This window comes from Oncorhynchus tshawytscha, linkage group LG13 (assembly GCF_018296145.1).
Source record: "Oncorhynchus tshawytscha isolate Ot180627B linkage group LG13, Otsh_v2.0, whole genome shotgun sequence".
In the NCBI taxonomy this organism is placed as follows: Eukaryota; Metazoa; Chordata; class Actinopteri; order Salmoniformes; family Salmonidae; genus Oncorhynchus; species Oncorhynchus tshawytscha.
Window position 1 is genome coordinate 63,048,436 of NC_056441.1, and position 25,067 is coordinate 63,073,502.

Sequence of the window (25,067 nt, forward strand, 5' to 3'; positions counted from 1 at the left end):
CGACTGGGACAAAAGTTCACCTTCCAACAGGACAATGACCGTAAGCACACACCGAAGCCAAAGCAGGAGTGGCTTCGGGACAAGTTTCTGAATGTCCTTGAGTAGCCCAGCCAGAGCCCGGACTTGAACTCGGTCAAACATCTCTGGAGAGACCTGAAAATAACTGTGAAGCAACACTTCCCATCCAACCTGACAGAGCTTGAGGATCTGCAGAGAATAATAGGAGAAACCTTCCAAATACAGGTGTGCCAAGCTTGTAGCGTCATACCCAAGAAGACACGAGGCTGTAATCGCTTCCAAAAGTGCTTCAACAAAGTACTAAGTAAAGGGTCTGAATACTTATGTAAATGTGATATTTCAGTTTTACATTTTTAATACATTAGCAAAAATGTCTAAAAACCTGTTTTTGCTTTGTCATTATGGGGTATTGTGTGTAGATTGAGTGGATAATTCTTTTTTAAATCCATTTTAGAACAAGGCTGTAACGTAACAAAATGTGGGAAAAGTCAACGTGTCTGAATACTTTCTGAATGCACTGTATACTGGAACTAATGTGTCCACCCACTCACACAGATGTTGATGTAAACAGTCATCTCACAGTAGACATGAGTAATAATTAACTAAATACAACCACACACACACTGGAGTCAATGGCCAGACAGCACCAGACATGGGTTCAAATACTATTTGAAATTACTTCAAAAACATTATCTGTGCTTGATTAAGCTCGTTTGGCTTGATAGACCAATATATTAGTTCCAAAACACTCAAGGTATTTGAGCACATCCACCATCAGGATTCACCTCTACTCCCAAACATGTCTGTAAACAGAGAAGGAGTAATGATGGAACCTGCCATAAATGCACGTAGAGAGTAACGGGGACAAATACACTTGTTTGTGCACACACATACACACAGATATACAAACACATACCCCCACAAACGTACATACAAGTACACACACACACACCAAAACGAGGTCATGTGAGTGCGAAGGGAGAGAGGCGAAGGGAGAAGGGTTTGGCTGACAGTAATGTAGTGCTCAGGGTGCAGATGAGATGGAGTCAGACAGTAATTTAGTGTTCAGAAGAGTCAAGGCTGGGAGGCGCGGGGTGAATAGGACTTGAGGTAAGCCACAATGCTAGAGCCTTTTGTTGGCTCTCCACGGCTGGGGGAGAACGACCCACTCAGCCCAGGCAGTGAGATAACATGTGTCCGAAACATCTTGTGTGGATAAGGGGAGGAGAGGAGAGAAGAAAAGAGAGAGAAAAAAGGAACAGAGGAGAGGGAGAAGAGAGGATGTGATGAGATATTGGAAAAGAGAAAAGACATAAAAAAGACAGAGGAGAGGAAGGGGGAGAAGAGGAATGAATATGAAGAGAAAATAAAAGACAGTAAGTGAGAGGGGAAAAGGCTGAGGAGAACAGAGGAAAGAGAAAAAGCAAAGGGCCGGGAAGAAGGAAAGATGAAGAGAAAATAAAAGATTTGAATCACCAACCCCAAACCCAACATCACATCCACACACAGACCTAACTAACCTCATCCCCACTCCACACCACTATAAAAGACAAGAACAACTAAAAACACCCACATTACAGGACGCCTGTGTTGCTCCTCATCCTCCCCAAAGAGAAACGCGTCTCCATTTCATGAGGAGGAAGCGACATTGAGAACATACTATAAACATACTGTCAGTGATGTTGAGATGTGTTAAGCTACCAGAGGGGCTTCTGCCTGCTCTACAATGATGTTTCAGTGAAAACAGTTTAGACCGGTTTCAAAGACTTGTTCTAAACGTGGTGCTCCTTGAGGGGGCATGGTGGTTTGTGTATTCCGGGGTAAACGCTGCGAGTATCGGTGTTTAGTTAGTTGGTTGTTTGGGCTGGGTGATGCCAGCGTGATAGACTTGCTTGTCTTTTTGGTGGTAGGATGTTTGTGTGGAAAATGCTGATTTGTTACATGACTGGGCTGGTTCTGGCTCTGTGTGTTGGTGCTACTGGCTATATAACGGTTAGTGGGTAGCTATATCACTTTGGTGTTTTCACATATGTACACAGAGAGACACAGGAGAGACTGAGCATCTGTTCCAAGATGATATGTCCATTGATTTCCCAGAAGAGAAGATGAATCTGTGAGTACTAATCTAGTGTGTGTGTGTGTGTGTGTGTGTGTGTGTGTATACAGTGCCTTGTGAAAGTATTCGGCCCCCTTGAACTTTGCGACCTTTTGCCACATTTCAGGCTTCAAACAAAGATATAAAACTGTATTTTTTTGTGAAGAATCAACAACAAGTGGGACACAATCATGAAGTGGAACGACATTTATTGGATATTTCAAACTTTTTTAACAAATCAAAAACTGAAAAATTGGGCGTGCAAAATTATTCAGCCCCTTTACTTTCAGTGCAGCAAACTCTCTCCAGAAGTTCAGTGAGGATCTCTGAATGATCCAATGTTGACCTAAATGACTAATGATGATAAATACAACCCACCTGTGTGTAATCAAGTCTCCGTATAAATGCACCTGCACTGTGATAGTCTCAGAGGTCCGTTAAAAGCGCAGAGAGCATCATGAAGAACAAGGAACACACCAGGCAGGTCCGAGATACTGTTGTGAAGAAGTTTAAAGCCGGATTTGGATACAAAAAGATTTCCCAAGCTTTCAACATCCCAAGGAGCACTGTGCAAGCGATAATATTGAAATGGAAGGAGTATCAGACCACTGCAAATCTACCAAGACCTGGCCGTCCCTCTAAACTTTCAGCTCATACAAGGAGAAGACTGATCAGAGATGCAGCCAAGAGGCCCATGATCACTCTGGATGAACTGCAGAGATCTACAGCTGAGGTGGGAGACTCTGTCCATAGGACAACAATCAGTCTTATATTGCACAAATCTGGCCTTTATGGAAGAGTGGCAAGAAGAAAGCCATTTCTTAAAGATATCCATAAAAAGTGTTGTTTAAAGTTTGCCACAAGCCACCTGGGAGACACACCAAACATGTGGAAGAAGGTGCTCTGGTCAGATGAAACCAAAATTGAACTTTTTGGCAACAATGCAAAACGTTATGTTTGGCGTAAAAGCAACACAGCTCATCACCCTGAACACATCATCCCCACTGTCAAACATGGTGGTGGCAGCATCATGGTTTGGGCCTGCTATTCTTCAGCAGGGACAGGGAAGATGGTTAAAATTGATGGGAAGATGGATGGAGCCAAATACAGGACCATTCTGGAAGAAAACCTGATGGAGTCTGCAAAAGACCTGAGACTGGGACGGAGATTTGTCTTCCAACAAGACAATGGTCCAAAACATAAAGCAAAATCTACAATGGAATGGTTCACAAATAAACATATCCAGGTGTTAGAATGGCCAAGTCAAAGTCCAGACCTGAATCCAATCGAGAATCTGTGGAAAGAACTGAAAACTGCTGTTCACAAAGGCTCTCCATCCAATCTCACTGAGCTCGAGCTGTTTTGCAAGGAGGAATGGGAAAACATTTCAGTCTCTCGATGTGCAAAACTGATAGAGACATACCCCGAGCGACTTACAGCTGTAATCGCAGCAAAAGGTGGCGCTACAAAGTATTAACTTAAGGGGGCTTTTTTTTTACACGCCCAATTTTTCAGTTTTTGATTTGTTAAAAAAGTTTGAAATATCCAATAAATGTCGTTCCACTTCATGATTGTGTCCCACTTGTTGTTGATTCTTCACAAAAAAATACAGTTTTATATCTTTATGTTTGAAGCCTGAAATGTGGCAAAAGGTCGCAAAGTTCAACGGGGCCGAATACTTTCGCAAGGCACTGTATATATCTATGTGTGTGTATATACAGTGGGGCAAAAAAGTATTTAGTCGGCCACCAATTGTGCAAGTTCTCCCACTTAAAAAGATGAGAGAGGCCTGTAATTTGTCATAGGTACACTTCAACTATGACAGACAAAATGAGAAAACAAAATCCAGAAAATCACATTGTAGGATTTTTAATGAATTTATTTGCAAATTATGGTGGAAAATAAGTATTTGGTCACTTACAAACAAGCAAGATTTCTGGCTCTCACAGACCTGTAACAACTTCTTTAAGAGGCTCCTCTGTCCTCCACTCGTTACCTGTATTAATGGCACCTGTTTGAACTTGTTATCAGTATAAAAGACACCTGTCCACAACCTCAAACAGTCACACTCCAAACTCCACTATGGCCAAGACCAAAGAGCTGTCAAAGGACACCAGAAACAAAATTGTAGACCTGCACCAGGCTGGGAAGACTGAATCTGCAATAGGTAAGCAGCTTGGTTTGAAGAAATCAACTGTGGGAGCAATTATTAGGACATGGAAGACATACAAGACCACTGATAATCTCCCTCGATCTGGGGCTCCACGCAAGATCTCACCCCGTGGGGTCAAAATGATCACAAGAACGGTAAGCAAAAATCCCAGAACCACACGGGAGGACCTAGTGAATGACCTGCAGAGAGCTGGGACCAAAGTAACAAAGCCTACCATCAGTGACACACTACGACGCCAGGGACTCAAATCCTGCAGTGCCAGACGTGTCCCCCTGCTTAAGCCAGTACATGTCCAGGCCCATCTGAAGTTTGCTAGAGAGAATTTGGATGATCCAGAAGAAGATTAGGAGAATGTCATATGGTCAGATGAAACCAAAATAGAACTTTTTGGTAAAAACTCAACTCGTCATGTTTGGAGGACAAAGAATGCTGAGTTGCATCCAAAGAACACCATACCTACTGTGAAGCATGGGGGTGGAAACAACATGCTTTGGGGCTATTTTTCTGCAAAGGGACCAGGACGACTGATCCTTGTAAAGGAAAGAATGAATGGGGTGATGCATCGTGAGAATTTGAGTGAAAACCTCCTTCCATCAGCAAGGGCATTGAAGATGAAACGTGGCTGGGTCTTTCAGCATGACAATGATCCCAAACACACCGCCCAGGCAACGAAGGGGTGGCTTCATAAGAAGCATTTCAAGGTCCTGGAGTGGCCTAGCCAGTCTCCAGATCTCAACCCCATAGAAAATCTTTGGAAGGAGTTGAAAGTCCGTGTTGCCCAGCAACAGCCCCAAAACATCACTGCTCTAGATGAGATCTGCATGGAGGAATGGGCCAAAATACCAGCAACAGTGTGTGAAAACCTTGTGAAGACTTACAGAAAATGTTTGACCTCTGTCATTGCCAACAAAGGGTATATAACAAAGTATAGAGAAACTTTTGTTATTGTTACCATGATTTGCAAATAAATTCATTAAAAATCCTACAATGTGATTTTCTGGATTTTTTCCCCTCATTTTGTCTGTCATAGTTGAAGTGTACCTATGATGAAAATTGCAGGCCTCTCTCATCTGTTTAAGTGGGGGAACTTGCACAATTGGTGGCTGACTAAATACTTTTTTGCCCCACTGTATGTGTGTATGGTGATAAGAACAATGTGTGAAGTATAATCAGGGGGGATTTTATTGATCAAAGCCACAAGGAAAACAAACACCCATGAGTGTGTCATCTGGTTCAACATGAACACATACATCAAAGCCTTATCATCCAAAGTGGCCAAATTCACAGACAGCATCCTAAATGGCACCCTATCCCCTACATAGTGCACTACCTTTGACCAGGGCCCATATGACTCTGTTCAAAAGCAGTGCACTAAGTAGGGAATAGGGTGTGATTTAGGATACACACAGAGTCCCAGCTCCTTACTTGTAACAAAGAACTTTTTGGTGAAGGTACAGCTGTCGAATGCAGCAATCTTCTCCTGCAGGGCGACAACTAGAATCCTACAACAACAACAAAAATCAAGAAAATTACAAATAGGATGTGATTTTCATATAACATAATACTGCAATATATTGATATGAATGCCCTTTATATGAATAAGAAAAGTGATTATGCTGTACGTACTCCCTATTGCAGTGCAGGTCGTAGATGGGCGTCTTGAACTGGATGGACTTGACCATCTCCCCTGTCCTCAGAGAGTACAGGTCCACACAGCAGTATGGGGGGCTGGTCCTAGGCATAGAAACACAAACGCTTCCTTTATTTTAAACATTCAGTAGAAAACAGATATTTTCGAGGTCATGCAGATGCTTGGACTTCTGAGTCATCATGAGTCATTAGTCAAATATTTAAATCACACATGGACCAAAACACACACACACACACACACACACACACACACACACCAGGGTAATCAGAGACGGTGTTTAACAGCTGTAAGTGAAGATCAAACGCCATTGAGAGCCCAGGCCACTGGCGACCAGTGAATCAACATTTAGAAGACGCAGTGGAGAGGAGGCCTGTGGCGGGCTGGAACCCCAGAGCGCCCCAGGGAGGGGAGGCAGAGAAGAGGAGAGGGGTTATAGGGAAATGGTTTGTCATGTAACACACATTTACTGGAGGCCTCCTAGGGAGGGAGGCCAACACCAGCCAGTGGTTGCTGGCATTGGAACATAGACATAAATCCTCATCAACTGTTCTCTCCCCCTATCGGTCTGTCCCTCTCCTCGGTCTCGCTCGCTCTCCCTTCTCTTGATCTCTCCCCACTGGCAGAGACCATGGTGCCACATTCGTGTGTTGGTTTTGTTTCTAGGGCCATTGGGGTTGTTTGCTTTCAGCAGGCTATTTACTCTGCTGTATATATTTTTTTTAAACTCCTTCCTATAAAAACTTAAGTCTTTAAAGTATTTACGCTACAAAGTTCACTGTCACTGTGTACAATTTCAGAGGAGACGACCCTAAAATCACCAGAAATCTAAGAGAGCTTCTTTTTGTGTCAGCCTACGAACACAAAAAAGTTAATTTCGAAAGTCTGAGCCCAATCCTGTAACAGTTCTTCTACTCCCCTGGGGTCAATGCGTCAATAAGGTTGTAATGTAATCTGCGTTCCTAATCACTGAAACCAACTGACCGACCAAACGGCAGCTACATTCTCCATCTTTATGGTGGAAAAGATCTGCTCCTTCCATTCAGGCCTCTCTCTGACAGATGCAAACAGTGGATGAAATACTGTGGCCGAACCGTTGAGAAAATTACCCCATTTCAAAATATGCACACATCAGGCCATCACAAAGCAGCCAAGACATCTTAAACTGGCCGCAAAGCGCCGGGAACATGGAAACACTTTGGGGAGAGATGAATGGTAAAAAGCTGCAGGGACTCTCCTCCATGTGCTACTCGATAGCCCTGAGTCGCAGCCATGGAGAACCGGAGGGGGTTTCATTTGCCATAATTCTTCCAATGAGGGAATCTTAGAATGGAGCCGATGATAGAGAAGCCAGTCTGCCTGCACTACATTCTTTTTTTCCTCTCCCTCCTTTTCTTCTCTCTCACTTCGATCTTGTTCCCTCTCTTTCACTCTCTCTCTTTCTTATTCCTCTTTCTCTCATCTCACCCGCTCTCTCCTCCTTTTCCGCACTCTTGGTCAGTAGACATGGCCCTTGTTTAACTGCTGTTGGTTCGTGTTAGCCGTGTGTAGACTGGCTATATTGAGTGTTGTCGCTACAGCAAATGCCAAGCAGTATTAGTTTCTGTGAACACAGGCTGTATGATGTTCTGGCTCCATGTCTGCCTGGGGACTGGGTGGTACAAAAACACTAAATTAGTCCTGTTGCAGACATAATGGGAGACATGCAGGTAACTGCCAAAATAAAGGAAACACTTGAGTAACTGAGGGATGCCAAGTATATTGAAAGCATGTGCTTCCACACAGGTGTGGTTCCTGAGTTAATTAATCAATTAACATTCCATCATGTTTAGGGTCATGTATAAAAATGCCCAGTTGTCCATTATTTTGGTTACCATGACTAGTCGTACTGAGTGATTAATCAACGTTGGTTTCGATTAAAAATATTTTTTTTACATTAAATGCACTATGCATTTTGTGGGTTGAATGCTGTAACACAGAATAAAACAATGAATAAAAGTCCCATGATGGTAGTGACTGCCCATTACTGCTCATCACTTATAATCTTAATTTATTCACATTACTTTTGTGTAATAAAATATTTCAGTAGTGTATATTACATTTGTTTTATTTGATGACTATTATTTCATTCCAAGTCATCATCTCCATGCTGTCTGACAAAATCACTATTTACTTCAAAGTAATAAACAAGGCATACTTGTATGTCTGCTGAATACCATCAAATCATTTAGATCATGTATTTTCAGGTAGAGATACCTTGCGAAGCAACAGCTGTTGTCTATATCATCTCACGATCACACATTCTTCTCTCTTCCGTAGCAGGCGTAAAAGAAACTGATCAAGTAGATGCACAATGGATTATGGTCATTGAAGCATATTACCAATGGTTTAGGTGCTAAACTACGTAGAACTGTGGCACGCTGGAAACTATCTCCCTACTACATCACACAGTTCAGGCCGGATCTGATTTATCTAAAAAATAAAATTAAAAAATAAACTGTGCAATATGCGCACTGAGCTCACAGAAGAAGAAAAAAACTATTGAAATGGAATTTAAATAACTGCCCGCCATTTGTCAATTCGTTGTTTTAAAAACTCAATTCCGGTTAAACGCTCAGCACTAATGACTAGAAGAGATCTGTGACTTTGAAAGAGGGGTCTCAAAAAGGAGCATAGGGTGTTTAAAGGGTGTGTCTCAGTTACCAGATCTCAACCCAATTGAACACTTGTGGGAGATTCTGGAGCGCCTGAGACAGCGTTTTCCACCACCTTGAACAAAACACCAATTTATTGGAATAATGGTGTCACATCCCTCCAATAGAGTTCCAGACAAAACCACATTGAAGCTGGTGGCTGGTGGTGGCCCAACGCCCTATTAAGACACTATGTTGGCGTGTCCTTTATTTTGGCAGTTACCTGTAGGTCTTGTCCAGAAACCACACCTAGTCCCTAATGACTTCACTACTGCCCCGTCTCAAAATACCTAACATCATCAATAAGATTTCAATAGATGTGAATGATGCGGAGAGTAACCCTCTCGCGGGAAAATCGTCTGCGTCTCAAATGACACCCTATTCCCCATATACTACCTTGGCTGCTACTACTGTCCACGCCCTAAAAGGACGCTTACCCATTGATCAAGGGGATTAGTGTGTGCGTGTAAGCAGCACCACTCCACAGAGCTGGTGCAGACATGAACGAGGCTCCACATACCCACTGACACAGCCAGCGGCAACACCCAACACACACTCTCACTGGCTGGCTGGCTGTTGAGGAAACTTTCCCTAGTCAGTGGCTGGACACTCAGCAGCAGCTCCGGCGCCACGGGAGCCCTCAGATCTCTCAGCCCAGCCAGAGACCTAACACATTGTGTCCGCGCGTACATACATGCTTGTGTACGCATGCATGCCTGACATTGCCTGTTTGTGTGCGCACGTACGTCTGTCTGTGGGTGTCTGGTGTGTGTGCCAGTGGGATTGTCTGATGTTCTGTGTGCATGTCAAAGTGTGTGCATTCCCCCCTCATTTCCTGTAAGAGACAATGAGGAAGACAAAGGAGGTGACAGAGTTTTGGGTGACCTCCATTCAGTTGTCCATAACAGCCGTACCAAATACTGATCTGCTGCAGGATTTACACAAGGAGATCAAGGCATATTATGATACTCTCTGGCACAGCAAGGAAGCATTACCAATCTGAGTACAGGCAATGAGATTAATAGAGAGATAACTTATCCTAACTTGTTTTCTGGCAGCTCCTCCATCGATTTCAGCGTTATAACCAGGGTCAAATCAATCTAATCCAAATGCTTTTTACGAAATATCAAGCGCCCAGATTGATTCACTCATGGGGACAATGATGATAGCACACCCGTCCCACTATTACAGAATGAAAATGGCCCCCAGTATTTTAACAAATGTCGGCGTTCTAATGGAGCCAGGGCAGGGTCAGCTGTAATGTGATTTCCTGGTGCTGGTGCCGCGGAGGCGTGGGTTGAAAGCCAGGCTAAATCATCATTCAGGGCTAGATGTCAGTCCAGTAACATGTTAAGGTGACACTGAGCGCCCTCCTCCACCTCAGTAATATGACTGTTATTATGGCTGTGAGATCAAGTGTCTATTTACTGGGATGGCCTTTTGGGTCTGAATTGATGCAAAGAGAGAGGGAAGGAGAATGAAGCGGTTGGGAGAGAGAGAGAGAGAGATGAGATTGTAAAATCATAAAAAGGTTGAGAGTGTCTTTAAGCACTTGCATACATACTCACCACACACACGGAAATAGAGCAACACACACACACAGAAATAGAGCAACACACACACACACACACAGAAATAGAGCAACACACACACACAGAAATAGAGCAACACACACACACAGAAATAGAGCAACACACACACACAGAAATAGAGCAACACACACACACAGAAATAGAGCAACACACACACACAGAAATAGAGCAACACACACACACACACACACTGATGAGGCAACAGCCATGACCTCTGGAGGAAAGTCTAAGCCTGCTTGAGTGGAAACGGTTGGTCTTAGATCATGTCGACTTCACAACGCTTCTAACATGAAGGGTTTCCTCACATAACAGTAAACCTAAATTACTCCGATAATAACTGGGTAGTAGGCTGTAAAGCAGCCAGATAGATGGATGTAGCAGGTGTAGCTCTCCATCTCCCCCTCAAAACGGCCACTGGGCAAGCCAGTAAAATAGATGTGTACATCCTAAATGGCACCCTATTCCCTATATAATGCACCAAATTTGCCCAGAGCCCTATGGGACCAGGTCAAAAGTGGTGCACTACCTAGGGAATAGGGTGCCATTTGGGAAACAAACAATGTTTCTGAGCCTCTTGACCATCCAGCACAGCACAGCTTCGCTTTGCCTGGCCTTCTATAGACTAGCTACTATACCATTTTGGAAAAAGTATACACAACAGAATGGTTATGTGACATTTACAACCGGGGCAGAGCCTTAATTTTAGCAACACGTCAGTTTACAATGGTTATTATGTACATTAGGTCAGACGCATACCATTTAAATCACTAGAGGGTTTTTTTTCTACATAAAAGACATCTTTAACATCTGTTATTTTTTCCTCCAACATGATAGATCTGTGAGCTGGGCTTGCACTTCTTCTCCGGGAGGGAACGTCTGGCTTCTGGTCGATGGGAACCGGGAAGGTTATTAATTCATGCATTTTTATGAACCGGAGCTCAACTGATGGATAAAAAAACTGCACACTTCATGTGGCAGGCTGCAGTGGGGTAGAGAGCAGGGGAAATGGGGAAACCTTAAAGGGGAATTAAAAAGCAAGCAAATAAATGACATTTACAAGGAGGGGGACGTCACCACGTTTCAGACTGCAGCTCAGAACTGAGCCCTTTACGAGCTCCCTGAATACGAACAGACAATTACACGCTGTGGAAACGCAAAACAAATACAGCCTGGGCCTGGTCCCTGCAGTCTCTGCTGGAAGTGCTGAGAGGACAGGGACAGAGTGCCCAGAGGCCAGGGATGCCACCCGGTCCACAAACCGCCTAGATATAAACCAATGGATTTCAGAGCAATAAACTACAGGCCTACTGGTGCATATTAAACAACAGTGACCAAGACTAGAGTATTTAGATTTCTTTCATTTCTACAGTACTATAACACATATGGAATCATGTAGTAACCAAAACAAAAGTGTTAAACAAATCAAAATATATTTTTGATTTCAGATTTCTACAAAGTAGCCACCCTTTGCATTGATAACAGCTTTGCACACTCTTGGCATTCTCTCAACCAGCTTCATGAGGTAGTCACCTGGAATGTATTTCAATGAACAGGTGTGCCTTGCTAAAAGTTAATTTTGTTTAATTTCTTTCCTTCTTAATGCATTTGAGCCAATCAGTTGTGTTGTGACAAGGTAGGGGTGGTATACAGAAGATAGCCCTATTTGGTAAAAGACCAAGTCCATATGGCAAGAACTTTCTTCAAGAACTTTCTTCGAGTGCAGTCGCAAAACTCATCAAGCGCTATGATGAAACTGGCTCTTATGAGGACCACCCCAGGAAAGGAAGACCCAGAGTTACTTGTGTAACACTGTGTTGTTGTATGTGTCGAATTGCTACGCTTTATCTTGGCCAGGTCGCAGTTGCAAATGAGAACTTGTTCTCAACTAGCCTACCTGGTTAAATAAAGGTGAAATAAAAACTTCTGCTGCAGAGGATAAGTTCATTAGAGTTAAATGCACCTCAGATTGCAGCCCAAATAAATGCTACAGAGTTCAAGTAACAGACACATCTCAACATCAACTGTTCAGAGGAGACTGCGTGAATAGGGCCTTCATGATCAAATTTCTGCAAAGAAACCACTACTAAAGGGCATCAATAAAAAGAAGAGACTTGCTTGGGTCAAGGAACACGAGCATCAGAAGAACTGTCCTCCACAATCACCTAACCTCAACCCAATTGAGATGGTTTGGGATGAGTTGGACCGTAGAATGAAGGAAAAGCAGCCAACAAGTGCTCAGCATATGTGGGAGCTCCTTCAAGACTGTTGGAAAAGCATTCCTCATGAAGCTGGTTGAGAGAATGACAAGTGTGCAAAGCTGTCATCAAGTCAAAGGGTTGCTATAAAATATATTTTGATTTAACACTTTTTTGGTTACTACATGATTCCATATGTGTTATTTCATGGTTTTGATGTCTTCACTATTATTCTACAATGTAGAAAATAGTAAAAATAAAGAATAACCTTTGAATGAGTAGGTGTCCAAACTTTTGACTGGTACTGTTTATCTTGCATCTGAGGAAATTGTTTTATGTGCACGCACTACTGGTGAACCACATAGGTAAAAATCCTTGGAGTTGAAGAGCTTAAATGCTTACCAAAACTGACACCTGTCAGTGATAAGATTTTTTGGGGGAAAGAAAATCATACAAAAGAAGAGGCCATGTTTTATCTTTCTTCTTAACAGAAGAGCCTATTGGAACTGATCTCACAGTGGTGTTTTGAGAAACATGTTACAAATAAAGCCTGGACAAATTGGTAAAACTAATCTTTGGACTGAGATCAGACTGGCGAGGCTGAGTCATAAATTTATAACAGTTATTTCTACACACACGCACATGACAACAATTACTTTATTTTCATAGACATCAAGTGAGGTGGGTGGTACTGGAAGAAAAGAGACACAAATTCTGTCACAATATTCCCAAAGTTTCCTTCTACCCCTCTCTGACCCCCCCAACCCACTCTCCATCTTTCTCATTCCCTCTCTCCCCTGTAGAACCCAACCCTCAACACACAACAAACGCTGGCCACATCAGAGGCAGCTCGGGGGGGTGGGAAAGGGGTCTGTGATTCCGGCACGCCGCGGGCATTAGCGGGAAAGTAATTAGGGTAAAAAGTTCAACCACAGCTCCATGTCTGCAGCACTGCCAGAAATACATTTCCTCCTCATTCAGTACCGTACACCACCAACAAGCATATTGGAAACACATTGCCTCGCCAGTGTGTGTGTGAGAGAGAGAGAGAACGCTTGCAAAAATCCCTTGGTAAACCGCTAGAGTTTATTGACGTACCAGTGCGTCAATCTAAGTAACGTAATAAAAAATTCAGCATCACAATCCGTCTGTTTTTTTGCGTCTCAATCTACTGCCTCCACCTATTTCGCCCTTTCTTGCATCCAAACGGTTTGGCCTAAAAACTAACATGACCATCCTATAGAAAGGGGAGACTCTTGCGAACTGGACGGTGTTCTCCGTTTTGCTCTACAACCCCCAGAAGTGTCACAGGACTTGTCTACAAGTAACCCATACAAATTAATGGAATTATGGAGGAAGTGTGTGTCAAAGACAAAGGGTAAAATAATTCCTGAGTTTTCTTCTATCTCCTAGATATAGAACAGACCCTTCAAAACCTTATTCCTTAAGACTGAATTTTTGACCTTTCTTTCCCTTTATTAATATGTTATTCAATGTGTTTCTATGGTGGTAAAGGCCGAATTCAATATTACATCAAAAATATATTTTTTATATATACCTAAAGCGGTCCTAAAACTCAAAATCATAGTCAAACGATCCATGGTATGACCTTCTTAAAACAATTTCATTTGTCAGCTTAGAATAACAATAACAAAAGAGAGCCTAATAATAAAGATTAGATGGACAGGAGTTCAACCTCCTCACCATTACTGACAGCAGTGGAGTGGACATGAATATTTATCATCGAAAACACATGCCTTGTATTTAATGCACTTCTTGTTAGTTCACTGTTCGCCAATTTTCTGTCAGAGTTAAGTGGAAACATTTAAAACAAAAAACAGCATCTCGTCAAGTGTGCATTCAGCTTTGACAGCTAAATGCACAGTTGTGTCAAATGCTCTAAATATCGTAGCATATCATATTAAAGTTCAAACAATGTACTCATAGCAGACTACCTACGAGGAAGATTCAACAACACGACAGGTCAGCCAGAAAGAGCATTATGAACCCACAGAAAATACTTTAAAACCAAGGTAATTCAACCTGTACGCTTTACACCAACATTCTTCATTGTCCAATACACAATATGTTGCCTCAGGGTGTATCTGCCAAGGAGTCCACTTTGTGATAACACATGGAGTTGTTCTTTACTGTCAAGTGTCAGATGAGAATTGAATACTACTAAAGATATCACTATAAAATGAAAGTATCACTAAATTATCAACACAAAAATGAACAACTACTCTTTGAATAAACCCTTGTCGGTTACAACACAAATAAAAGGTGGGCTACCCATCCTGCAGCATCTTAAAAAAGAAAATATATATGGAAAACTGCTTTTAAACTCTTCAAAAGGCTTCACTTCAAAGGCTAGGGTCTTCCTATCCTTGGAGACCTCAAGTTATATGAGTGTCCCAGTCTGCACGGAACACACAGAGGACAGACAGCGCACAGATCTAAGCAGCAGTTAGCTGCACCTGGACTAGACTGTCTCAGAGGAACAGTCGTGAGGGGAAGGAAGACAAGAATCCATGACACAAGGACAAGATGGATGAATCCCAAATGGCAACATATTCCCCATGTAGTGCACTACTTTAGACAAGGGCCAACAGGACTCAGGTCAAAGGTAGTGTACTATACAAGTAATATGGTAACATTTGAGACACACTATGAGAGAGGAGACGGTGTGCTAAATAGCATAGCATCCCTAATGTCCATTTCTCACTCACATGCACAAAAACATCTTCTTGGTGAAGAGAACGTATTGGTAACTAGAGGGTACCTAGTTCAAATCCCAAGTGAGGTACAGTATACTAATGTTTTCTTTATGAGATTAGGTACTTAATCTGGTTTCCAGCCATTCACGGCTTGTCATCCTTAAACACACCAAAACTAATTGGGGTTGGAAATTACTGTGATATTGAGAGGAAAAATATGCTACTTCCCCCTAAATAGAAATAGGTGGCATATTAATACACAAGGACATAAATTCTAAGTTGCTGAACAACACCTTCAGTATCACAAAACTGAAATGCCCTGATTATATTTTCACATTAAATTGGTCATTAACAGTATGTAAAACATACTGCACAAAAGCTGAATGAACGGTGGGCTGAAAATTATGCCTCATTGTGCGTGTAAAAAAAAATGTTTATACCTTTCACTTCGTACCACTGTGTTTAAACTCACTTCCTATTTGAAGGGGAAAACTAGCGAGGCAGAACATATTTTCATCCGACAGAAAACAGATGAGGAAGTCAAAATAAACGCTTCAAAATAAAGCCAGAGACTGCCCTCCGTTAGCACTGAGTGAGTGAGTGTGAGATGTGTGTGTAAGTCTAAATGTAAGTGTGTGGGCTAAAATTAAAAAGGAGGTTTAGATGAGATTACAGGCATTCCCGTTTCCACAGATGGCCAGTACAAAAGGTTCTGGAATGATTTCATCAGAACTCTTAAAAATAAGAACACGACATTCCCACCCACAAATTGAAAACAAACAAACGTAGGAAATAAATCAAATGTCCCTGTTAGAGCTTTATTTCTCTCTTAATCAATTCTGTGGTTAGCTGGACCACAAAAGACCACACTGATCGTACACACACACACATCATCGCTGTGTCCCCACTGGGAGGGGGTACGTGCGTGCATATCATGGTGACTAAAAGAACAGCCCAAAGGCCTCACGCTGGCTTCAAAAGCATCACTTCTCCAAAATCTGGTGCCTCTTTTAATACAAAGGCTCTGAGATTTACCATTTAATACACTTTAGAGGGATACCTTGCGTTTACCACTGCTAAACCTGTCATGAAAATAGCAATGAAAAGCACAGCTTAGATGAAAGCCTATTGTGGTACTAAGTCTCTTTGAAAATGTTTAGTGGAATGAGTGGGGTTTTCCCTGCAATACTGTAATTAATATCAAGGCATTAGGTGACAGGATTATTATTTTTTTTGGTGACAACAGGACTTAGTGGATAAAGCATTAAGAGAAGGACAAATTAGGGACATAACATGATCTCTTTTTTAGGATCAATCTTGCTTTGTTGTTGTCGGGTGTCATTTCAAATTACACATAGCTTATATCTTCCTGCATTAGATTAAAAACTGTGTGCTAAATGTGTCTAATGAATAATGAGATATCAAGGACACGACACCGGCCTTGTTGGTGAGGTGTGAAAAGCCTAGACTCAAAGCCGTGAGTTTTAAAGGACAGGTCCGTGGGAGGTTCACAGGGGCCAGCTGGAGGGCCGTGGCCTGGTGCAGAAACCATAATCTCTTGAAAGGCCCAGCACCTAAAACACTGGTAATGATAAATATTTAATTAAATAAATGTAGAAAGGAGGCAAGAAAAACATGCATCCTATCCACCTATACTGGTGATGACGGTTTCCAGGTCACTACTGGCTACCGTCTGTGGTAGGTAGCCATGGTAACCATTGTCACCCTCGGGGAGTCTCCATGAGTTCCGGGCCAGCCGGAACCCTCAGAAAATATGAATCCATCCATAGTCTCCATGGTGACAGAACACTTTATTTGTCAAAAATAAATAATAAAATCATGCCCACATCCTCTGTGCATCTGGAGATTTGGGGGTGGGTGTACAGGGTAGGAAGATTGGGGGGTTGTAAATGTCAGGGGCTCTGCTGACAAGAGCTTTTTGCCTGCCCAGACACTTCATCCACAGTTCCCAAACTCAGAGGTTATGTCCCAAATGACACCCTATTCCCTAAAAGTGCAATACTTTTGACCAGAGCCCTATGGGCCCTGGTCAAAAGTAGTGCACTAGTCAGGGAATAGGGTGCCATTTGGGACAGAACAGTGAGAACAAAAGCAGGCTTCTTCTTCACTGCTGAACTTTTACCCTGGGAGTGTGTGTATGCTCCCACTCCGAAAAACACCCACAAACAGTTAAGATGCCTCCGCCCTCCACCCCCTGCCTCTGTGATTTGCATTCATTGACAAAGAGCAGTCTTAAATGTTCTGAATGTTAATACCAGCGGACCTAATTAAATCATTTATATAATAACAACGACCAGCAGCAGCAGGGGCTGGAAACACAAATCCTTTCCAGACACTATGTGAGGAGAGGAGGAGCAGGAAGACCAGAGCCCAGGGGCGGATACAGTATGGCACACAGGCATTCTTCACTAATTCCCCCACCAACCCAACTGGCACTGGCGCAGTGCGTGAAGGGACACACATGTACTTTGCTGTCAGGAAAATCACTAGATCCATACATTGTTTTGGCTTAACGCATAATCCTTTCCATTGATAAAATGATGTTGAGTGGGTCTGGCTAGAAGCCCACAAATACAAGGATAGGCACACATGCTTTTCCCCCTTTCTGGTTTTCCTTTAATTTGCAAATCTTGTAATCTAAGCCTCGAGCTGACTGAACCAACTTCTAAACCAGCGCTGCTCTCTCGGCCAAGACTCCAATCTGTTTTCCATTTAAGTGTCAAGCCGGCATCCTTTTTGCTGGTTGACAAAAGCTGTTATTTTAAAATGATTATATGCTAAAAATTGAGTGAGGACCTTAGTAAGTTTACGAATGTCCTGAATGGAAAAACTGTTCTGTGGCCATAGGGTAGTCCTCTCTTCTTTTAATGTAGTGTTATTTACCAAACACCTCTGTCGGTCGGGAGTCAGGACGGCCCCAGCCTGGCTGTGCCATTCAGCCAGAGGTCAGGGTTTGGTCTTTTAAGCATCAAGCATGTTTTCAGCATTACTGCTGAGCGTCAGTCACCAGGCCAAGCAGCCAAACCCTCCCCGTCTGTAGCTCTCTCTCCGTGTCAGCCAGGACACAGCCAGAGCAGTGGTAGAGGCAGTACAGAGGTAGACGAGGCAGTAGAGAATCAGTGGCAGAGGCAGTAGAGGAGGAGGCAGCTTTACTTTGAAAACTTGGGGAAGGTGGTCTCCATCAAAGCCCAGCCGAAGACAGACTTCCTTATTTCATTTCCCAGGAAGGAAATATCGAGTTAAATGTTTCGATGTTCTGGAAGAGGAGCAGGGAAAAGGGGAGGGGAAAAGGGGAGGTCATGGCAACGTATGGAGAGAACAGACGCCTGGGGTTCTCTCTCTTCACCAGGGGGGCTTTGATGGCTCTTATTACGTAGGACAAATTATAGTCTTTCAAATGTACTTAAGATTTGTACCTTGTAACGTCTGAACGTCACGCAGTACAACTAAGGGCCCTAGCCTGTCTTTCCCTTCCCACACATTTTAATAAAGATCGACTCTGGTGACAGAGAAAGGACATTCCATTACCACATGGAAGTTTCACATATTCTCCTCTCATCTCCTCCTCCTCCTGCTCCTCTAACCTCTCCTCCCGCTCCTCTAACCTCTCCTCCCATCTCCTCGCTCCTTTTCTGCCTCGCCAAGCAGCCAGATTGGCTTATCCAAGTCTGGTAAATTAGCAAGGAAAGTCAACATAAAATCACCCAAAATTACTTACTAATGTGCTGCCTTGTGTCAGTTCTTGCAGACCTGATTATTTCTAGTAAAAGATCAAAACAACTATTTGACTTGTTGCTCCCTTGTTAACCAGGCATGTGACGTGACTGGAAGGAAGGAAGGATGGAGAAAGGGAACTCATGTTAAGGCGTTGTATGAAATGACAGTCTGATCTATATATAGTGCACTACTAAATAGGGTGTCATTGCAGACGTGGTCTGAGTATGCAAGTCACGTTGACATGTTGTGCAATCTGGTGCCACTGTGAGTCTGTCTGCGTGACCAATCAGTGAGATGGAGGCCAGAGAAATAGAACGACTAGACCAGAAATGAGTCCATCATCATACATATACTAACTTCTGAGACGCTCGAAAACTGGGGTGCCCAATAAAATAAAACTATGCCTGGTCGCCAACTGACGCACATCACTCCTACCAGTGGTCATGGTTACCAGCAGCCATGGTTAGCACATGTGGAAACTGGATTACAAGTGTGTGTGGCGTAGTTCAACTTTGACCCAACCAGAGAAAGGCTTTAGAGCTAATGGACTGTAACTCTAATGATGTCATCAGGAAAAATCAACTCGTTCAACATGGGAAAGACTTGGGCTTGTACATAGAATCACATTATCGGATCTCTAGGGGCTTGTACTGTAAAAAGCAGTTTGTGGATTCAGTCAGATACCACCCTCCTAAGCATATCTCCCAGCGATGTCATGAGAAATGTGTACTGTACTCACCCCGAGGACCCGGTACTCTTGCACACCCCCAGGAGAGGCCTTTTGTCCGCAAAACTATCAATCATCAGCGGACCTAGAAGAAGAAGAAGAAAAAGAGGGGGGAGAAGAAGAAGAAGAAAGGGGAGAAGAAGAAGAAAGGGGAGAAGAAGAAGAAAGGGGAGAAGAAGAAGAAAGGGGAGAAGAAGAAGGAAAAAAGGGGGAGGTGAAGGAGAGAGAGAGAGAAGATGATGAGGGACTGACAGAGAGCAGTGATCATTCATCATTAGGGGGCCCTATGCATGTGAGAAAGGCCTGTTGTGTAGTGTGCCCAGTCCAGCCGGCCAGAGCCACCCACTCCACTTAACTAGCACTACTGTAGCAGGATGCGTGTTGATTACATTACTACAGCAGCTCTGTAATCAAATGATACCCCCTAAAAACTTCTGTGGCGCAGTGGTCTATGGACACTAGAGATCCTGATTCGAGTCCAGGCTGTCACAGCCGGCTGCGACCGGGAGAGCCATGGGACGGTGCACAATTGGCCCAGCATTGTCCGGGTTAGGGTGGCAGGGATGTCCTTGTCCCATCACACTCTAGCGACTCCTGTGGCGGGCCAGGCGTATGCATGCTAACGCGGTTGCCAGGTGTATGGTGTTTCCTCCAAAACATTGGTGCTGCTGGCTTCCGGGTGAAGTGGGCATTGTGTCAAGAAGCAGTGCGGCTTGGCTGGGTTGTGTGTCGGAGGACGCACGGCTTTCGACCTTCATCTCTCCCGAGTCCATACGGTAGTTGCAGAGAGACAATTGGACACCATGAAATTTGGGATAAAAAGGGGTAAAAAAAAATATAAATAAAAATTACACAAAATTCTGAAGAGGAAAAGGAGACAATATATAAAATAGAACATTACAGAAGTTGGACCGTCTCATTCCTGGCAACTTGGAGAGGACTCATCCCTGCTGACCACAGAATAATGCCCAGGTTAACATGAAGAGTTATGGGGATCAAATAGATTAACAAACCAGCATGCAAGACATTAAGAAGAAAGGAGAGGAGGGAGACGGAGGAACAGAAACGGCACTCTGCGCAACGTGCTGAACTCAAACTATCTTTCCCCTCCGTATGGAGGAGAGGATAGAGTGAGATAGATTGACAGAGAACCCCTTCAAAGCTGAGTAGGGTTCTTTTGTCTGCCTCTGTTTAATTCTTTGGGTTTAGGGCGAAATTACAGTATGGTAAAAGCCCAGTGGGCATATTTAGTTTCTTTCCCATTGGGCTCTGATCAAAGTAGTGCACTATGTAGGGAATAGGGTGCCATTTTCCCCTAATTGTCCCATTCCTAAAGATGGCGAGGGAGGGATGTGGAGTGTGCGCGTGCGTGTGTAGTGGGGGTCCAGATTGAAGAAGCTGTTAGGCCTGTGGAGGGGAGTAATTTAGCCCCGACAGTAATCAGTGTGAGTTCCTGTGGTGTGACCGTGCCGTGTGGGGGAGCCAATGTGCCGTCCTCAAACCCCTAACACTCCCAAACACAGCCTTTCTTCTGCACTCATATTTCTGTCATCAAACATCACAACGGGTCACCATATTGAGCTGTAGGCAAATATGATTTCCCCAAAAGACCAAAGGGTTTCATTTGAACAATGCATTTAGGAAAATAAACAGTTTCTGTAAATACAGTCAGGGGGGAAAATGATCTAAGATTCCTTCATGACTAGTGTTGACTATGCTTTGATTATGAGTAGACTGTAATTTCAGAGATATAATATAGCTCCATTTCAAACTCGACATTTGTATGTTTGACTGTTGAGTGTGTGTTTATCTCATTTATAGAGGAAGGCAAGTCTGTACTGAAGCAAACATGTTTGCTGTTATAAATGATATAATTTCCAGAGCCATTTCAGTAATTAGTCCCTTTACATGGAGGCTGGGCCTCTGGGTCATCTGAGTTCAGGTCCAACACAATACTATTACTACATCCATTCTACTGTTCAAGAGACCAACAGAAGGCTCATACTGTACATATTAGGATGACTTGTCATCAATGCTCATCTATTGTACTGTGAATCCCTTTGGTAGGCGTATATATGGCCTATACCAGAAGACGGAAGAAAAGAGCATAGGTTACAAACTCTGGGATGCTGGACAGATAAACGGATCGCTCTCTTCGGAAAAACACCACTTCCTCCTCTATTCCAGGAAGGGGCCTTTTGACTTATTTGAACCGACACCTATTTTCAGGACTTTCCAAACCCGCCCACCCAGGATCCCGACTGAAACAATTGGTCTTTTAACAGCTGCCACAGAGCAACAGTGTTTGCGCCGGCTGCGTCTAACAGATTGCAATCAGTGTCTCTCGCTCTCTCCCCCCGCTACTCTGGTAGTACAATTCATTTTTATTTTAGCAGTCAGAGAATCACTCCTCTCATGTGTTGGGTATCTGCTGCTTCTTATTACTGTTGGTGGCTTTCATCCCTGTCCAGGGCCCTTTCAATGCTGTCATTGTGCATTGTTGAAATCTGCCAAAGGACCGGAACACAGAGCGAGAACAAAAAGCTGATTTTCTCACCAGAACGCCACATGCTAGCGTTTTGTGCTTTTCACTTAATTTCTGAATTATACCTGCAGTGACAGCAAATTCAAACTTCATGCCTAGAGAATAACTAATTGGCAGAACGAGGGAAATCCAATTGTATATGGGTTTAAGAGGATGTGAATGCTTACGGTCTTATATTAGATACAACGGTGTGTCTGTGAGGGTGGTCCATAGGCAACCTAGAGGTGATATGTCCCCTCTGCTTTCCATTCAAGTCTCTGATTGAACATGATTAGATCAGAACCTTGGACATGTTTTTCCCTGGCCTGCGTCTCTTCCATACCTAACCTTTAGAAATGCTATTACCCCTGTAATACAATGGGGCCAATGAGTGACTTGAGAGAGGGAGAGATATAAATGGGCCAGGCCAACAGTATGATTGAGGCCAGGACTGCCTTTAATATTAGGATAGGAACAGGAAGAGAGGGGACGCTGGCATGGGGCTTCTGACTATTAACAAACAGGTAGTCTTTAATTAACCCATGACATATCACAGCAAACACACACACGACACATCCTCAAACAACAAATTGTGCCACAATTAACTTAGTTTCAAGAGCGGTCCTTGAGCACTGGCGAGAACTGATTTGAGCTATAAGTGATTTAATTTTTTCGGGGGAGGATAGGCCGTGTTGAAAACCCACATCAGAGGAATAACAAGACCAATGTGCTTCAAAAACACATACATTTAACTGCAGAGCGTTTTTTCTTCCACTTTGCAGATTGGGTGGATACATATTGACTGAAGTGGACAGAGAGGAGGTTCATGTGGCATGACAAGCTGAAAACAGCCAAGCTTTTCTACTGATTTCTAGAAAGAAAGCATCTTGAGGACCCGAGTCCCTGGGAACAATCGCTTACAATGTGCATCACACTCAGATGGTCTGATGTGAACGCGTAGAATGACAGAAATACAAGACTGGGAAATGTTAGGGTAGAAGTAAAAGGTGAAAAATGGTAGAGGTAGGCAGGTTGATAGATACTCACTGATATGGGGCGCTGGCAGGATGTGGGCAGCTCTCACAGGTCCGTGGCGCACAGAGAAAAGCTCCTGGGCCTCTCCACCCAGCTACAACAGAGAGGGGGGGAGAGAGTAGAGCAAGTTCAACAACAATGTAAGAACAAGTAAATGTAGCAAGTCAAAAGTAGTGTCACCAGTGAAAAGTCAAACGCTTTTAGACAATTTTACAGTGGCTGGCCAGCTTTCTCTCGCCGTCCTTCTGACATAAATCCATACAATGAACGCTCAGTCTAAGACCACTCTCATTTACTCTGATTTCTTATAAATAAAGGAAAGGAAATGTAACAAATGTATTTAAAAGAGGACATTGTTGTTTTACGGTTGTTGCGGTGTAGTTCCGTCAAAAACACTTGGCCAAGCAAATACCAGCTGAGCAGAGGGAATAGAGCTAGGCAGGGGGACAAGCCCACCTATACAATGCTAGGGTAAACATTTCATATAAAACCCTTAACATTTTGCCATAGTCAACAGGGCTGGAGTTGTTCTTTCTGATGATAATAAACTCCATGCGTTCGGTGAGGTAACCACTAGTTCTTTACGAGGCTGCTCCGATAATCAATACGGCCATACTTCTGATTAAGCCTCAGCGTAATGATAAGAATTATCAACGCTACACAACCACAAACTTAAAGCTCCGGTTTGGATGGAGGCTAAAGGGCTAAGAAGAAGTCGGCAGCAGGGCAAAGTCAAAAGACAATGTGGGGGCCCCTAGCTGGAACAAAGAGAGATTTGTTCACACTGGGAAAAAAATAAAATCTATTCCAACTGCGTGGAAAGGGGCTTGTCAAGGAGGAAGGGGGCCCTAGAGGGAGATTGTGGGGGGGTGGCCTAGAGGAAGGGGAGCACTAAAGGGAGTGGAGGAGGGGCTGGTGGTTGAAGTGCCAACCAAACCGTAGTGAAAGCTACCAACAAAGGTCCCCAAAGCATTCCGATGCAAACAAGCAGCCTACTCTTTCTTTCTGTGACTGAGCCAACGGGACAGAGCGGACTGCGGTGTCGCCTGGCTGGCAAGACCAGCAGTCTGATAACCAGACAGCTCAGCTAATTGGTTTCAAAAGCACTATGAGTGATGCCAAAAATACTTTTAAAATGCTTTGAACAGAACTGAAATCAAACATAGCCTACATACAGTATCTGAAGTAAAGAATAACAGGTTAGCAGCTGGATAGTGTTCAGGAAATAGTGTTCCCACATTGACATGTTGAACATGGCCGCCACACCTGTTGTTCACCCAGCGTGTACTGTGTAGGCCTATATCCCCTGTCATTCTGAGAAGCTGCAGTATCTATAGCTATAGAGGTTGTTGTAGGTTGCTTCCTGTCTTTACTGTTGTATCAGATGCAATGAGAACTGTTCATGGAATTAAAGTGGTAGCTGTGCCCCTGTTCGAGGCTCCAGAGATGCTAGGTCATCCCCTGCATTAGGCCCCAGAGAGAGGCTTGGATAGTCAGGTCAGAACCCGTGCGTGGTCCGTGGTGGCTCTGACGCCTGTAATGGTGCATTGTTTTAAGCTCTAAGCTCCACTTTTGTGATGTTTTTTTTGTGTTAAATTACAGCGAAACGTGCATTATCACATTACTGTCACCATAATCCACGTGTCTTAAGTAGATAAGCACATCCGAGGATGAATGCTCTTTTGCACAATTAGTAGCCTCTTTTCAAAGTGGTGGATCAGGCCATTGTTTTTATTAAAAGTGCAGCTCGGTCCAGTGGCATTAAACTAGAGCATCATAAACCACTAGCAGGTTAAAGGAGCACAGAGAGAGGGAATAAGTGGGACTATGGTGGGAGGATGGAGGATGGGTGGGATTCCTACGGCAAATGGAGTTGGAGAATAATGGAATTTGCTGGATTGTGTGTGGTGGG

The 25,067-nt window shown here is 43.5% G+C and overlaps 1 protein-coding gene across 6 annotated transcripts in view; it reads right to left on the bottom strand.

Moving 5' to 3' along the window:
• The window catches only part of LOC112234746 (BCAS3 microtubule associated cell migration factor-like), a 348,299-nt gene that overhangs the window by 312,579 nt on the left and 10,653 nt on the right, over positions 1 to 25,067 (bottom strand). For all 6 annotated transcript variants that reach the window (XM_042296126.1, XM_042296129.1, XM_042296127.1 and 3 more), the window contains exons 6-9: positions 23,168 to 23,249; positions 19,609 to 19,681; positions 5,913 to 6,020; positions 5,712 to 5,788 (exon numbers count right to left, since the gene is read on the bottom strand). In XM_042296126.1, the coding sequence (XP_042152060.1) occupies positions 5,712 to 5,788; positions 5,913 to 6,020; positions 19,609 to 19,681; positions 23,168 to 23,249 (340 nt within the window). The remainder of the gene's footprint in view (positions 1 to 5,711; positions 5,789 to 5,912; positions 6,021 to 19,608; positions 19,682 to 23,167; positions 23,250 to 25,067) is intronic.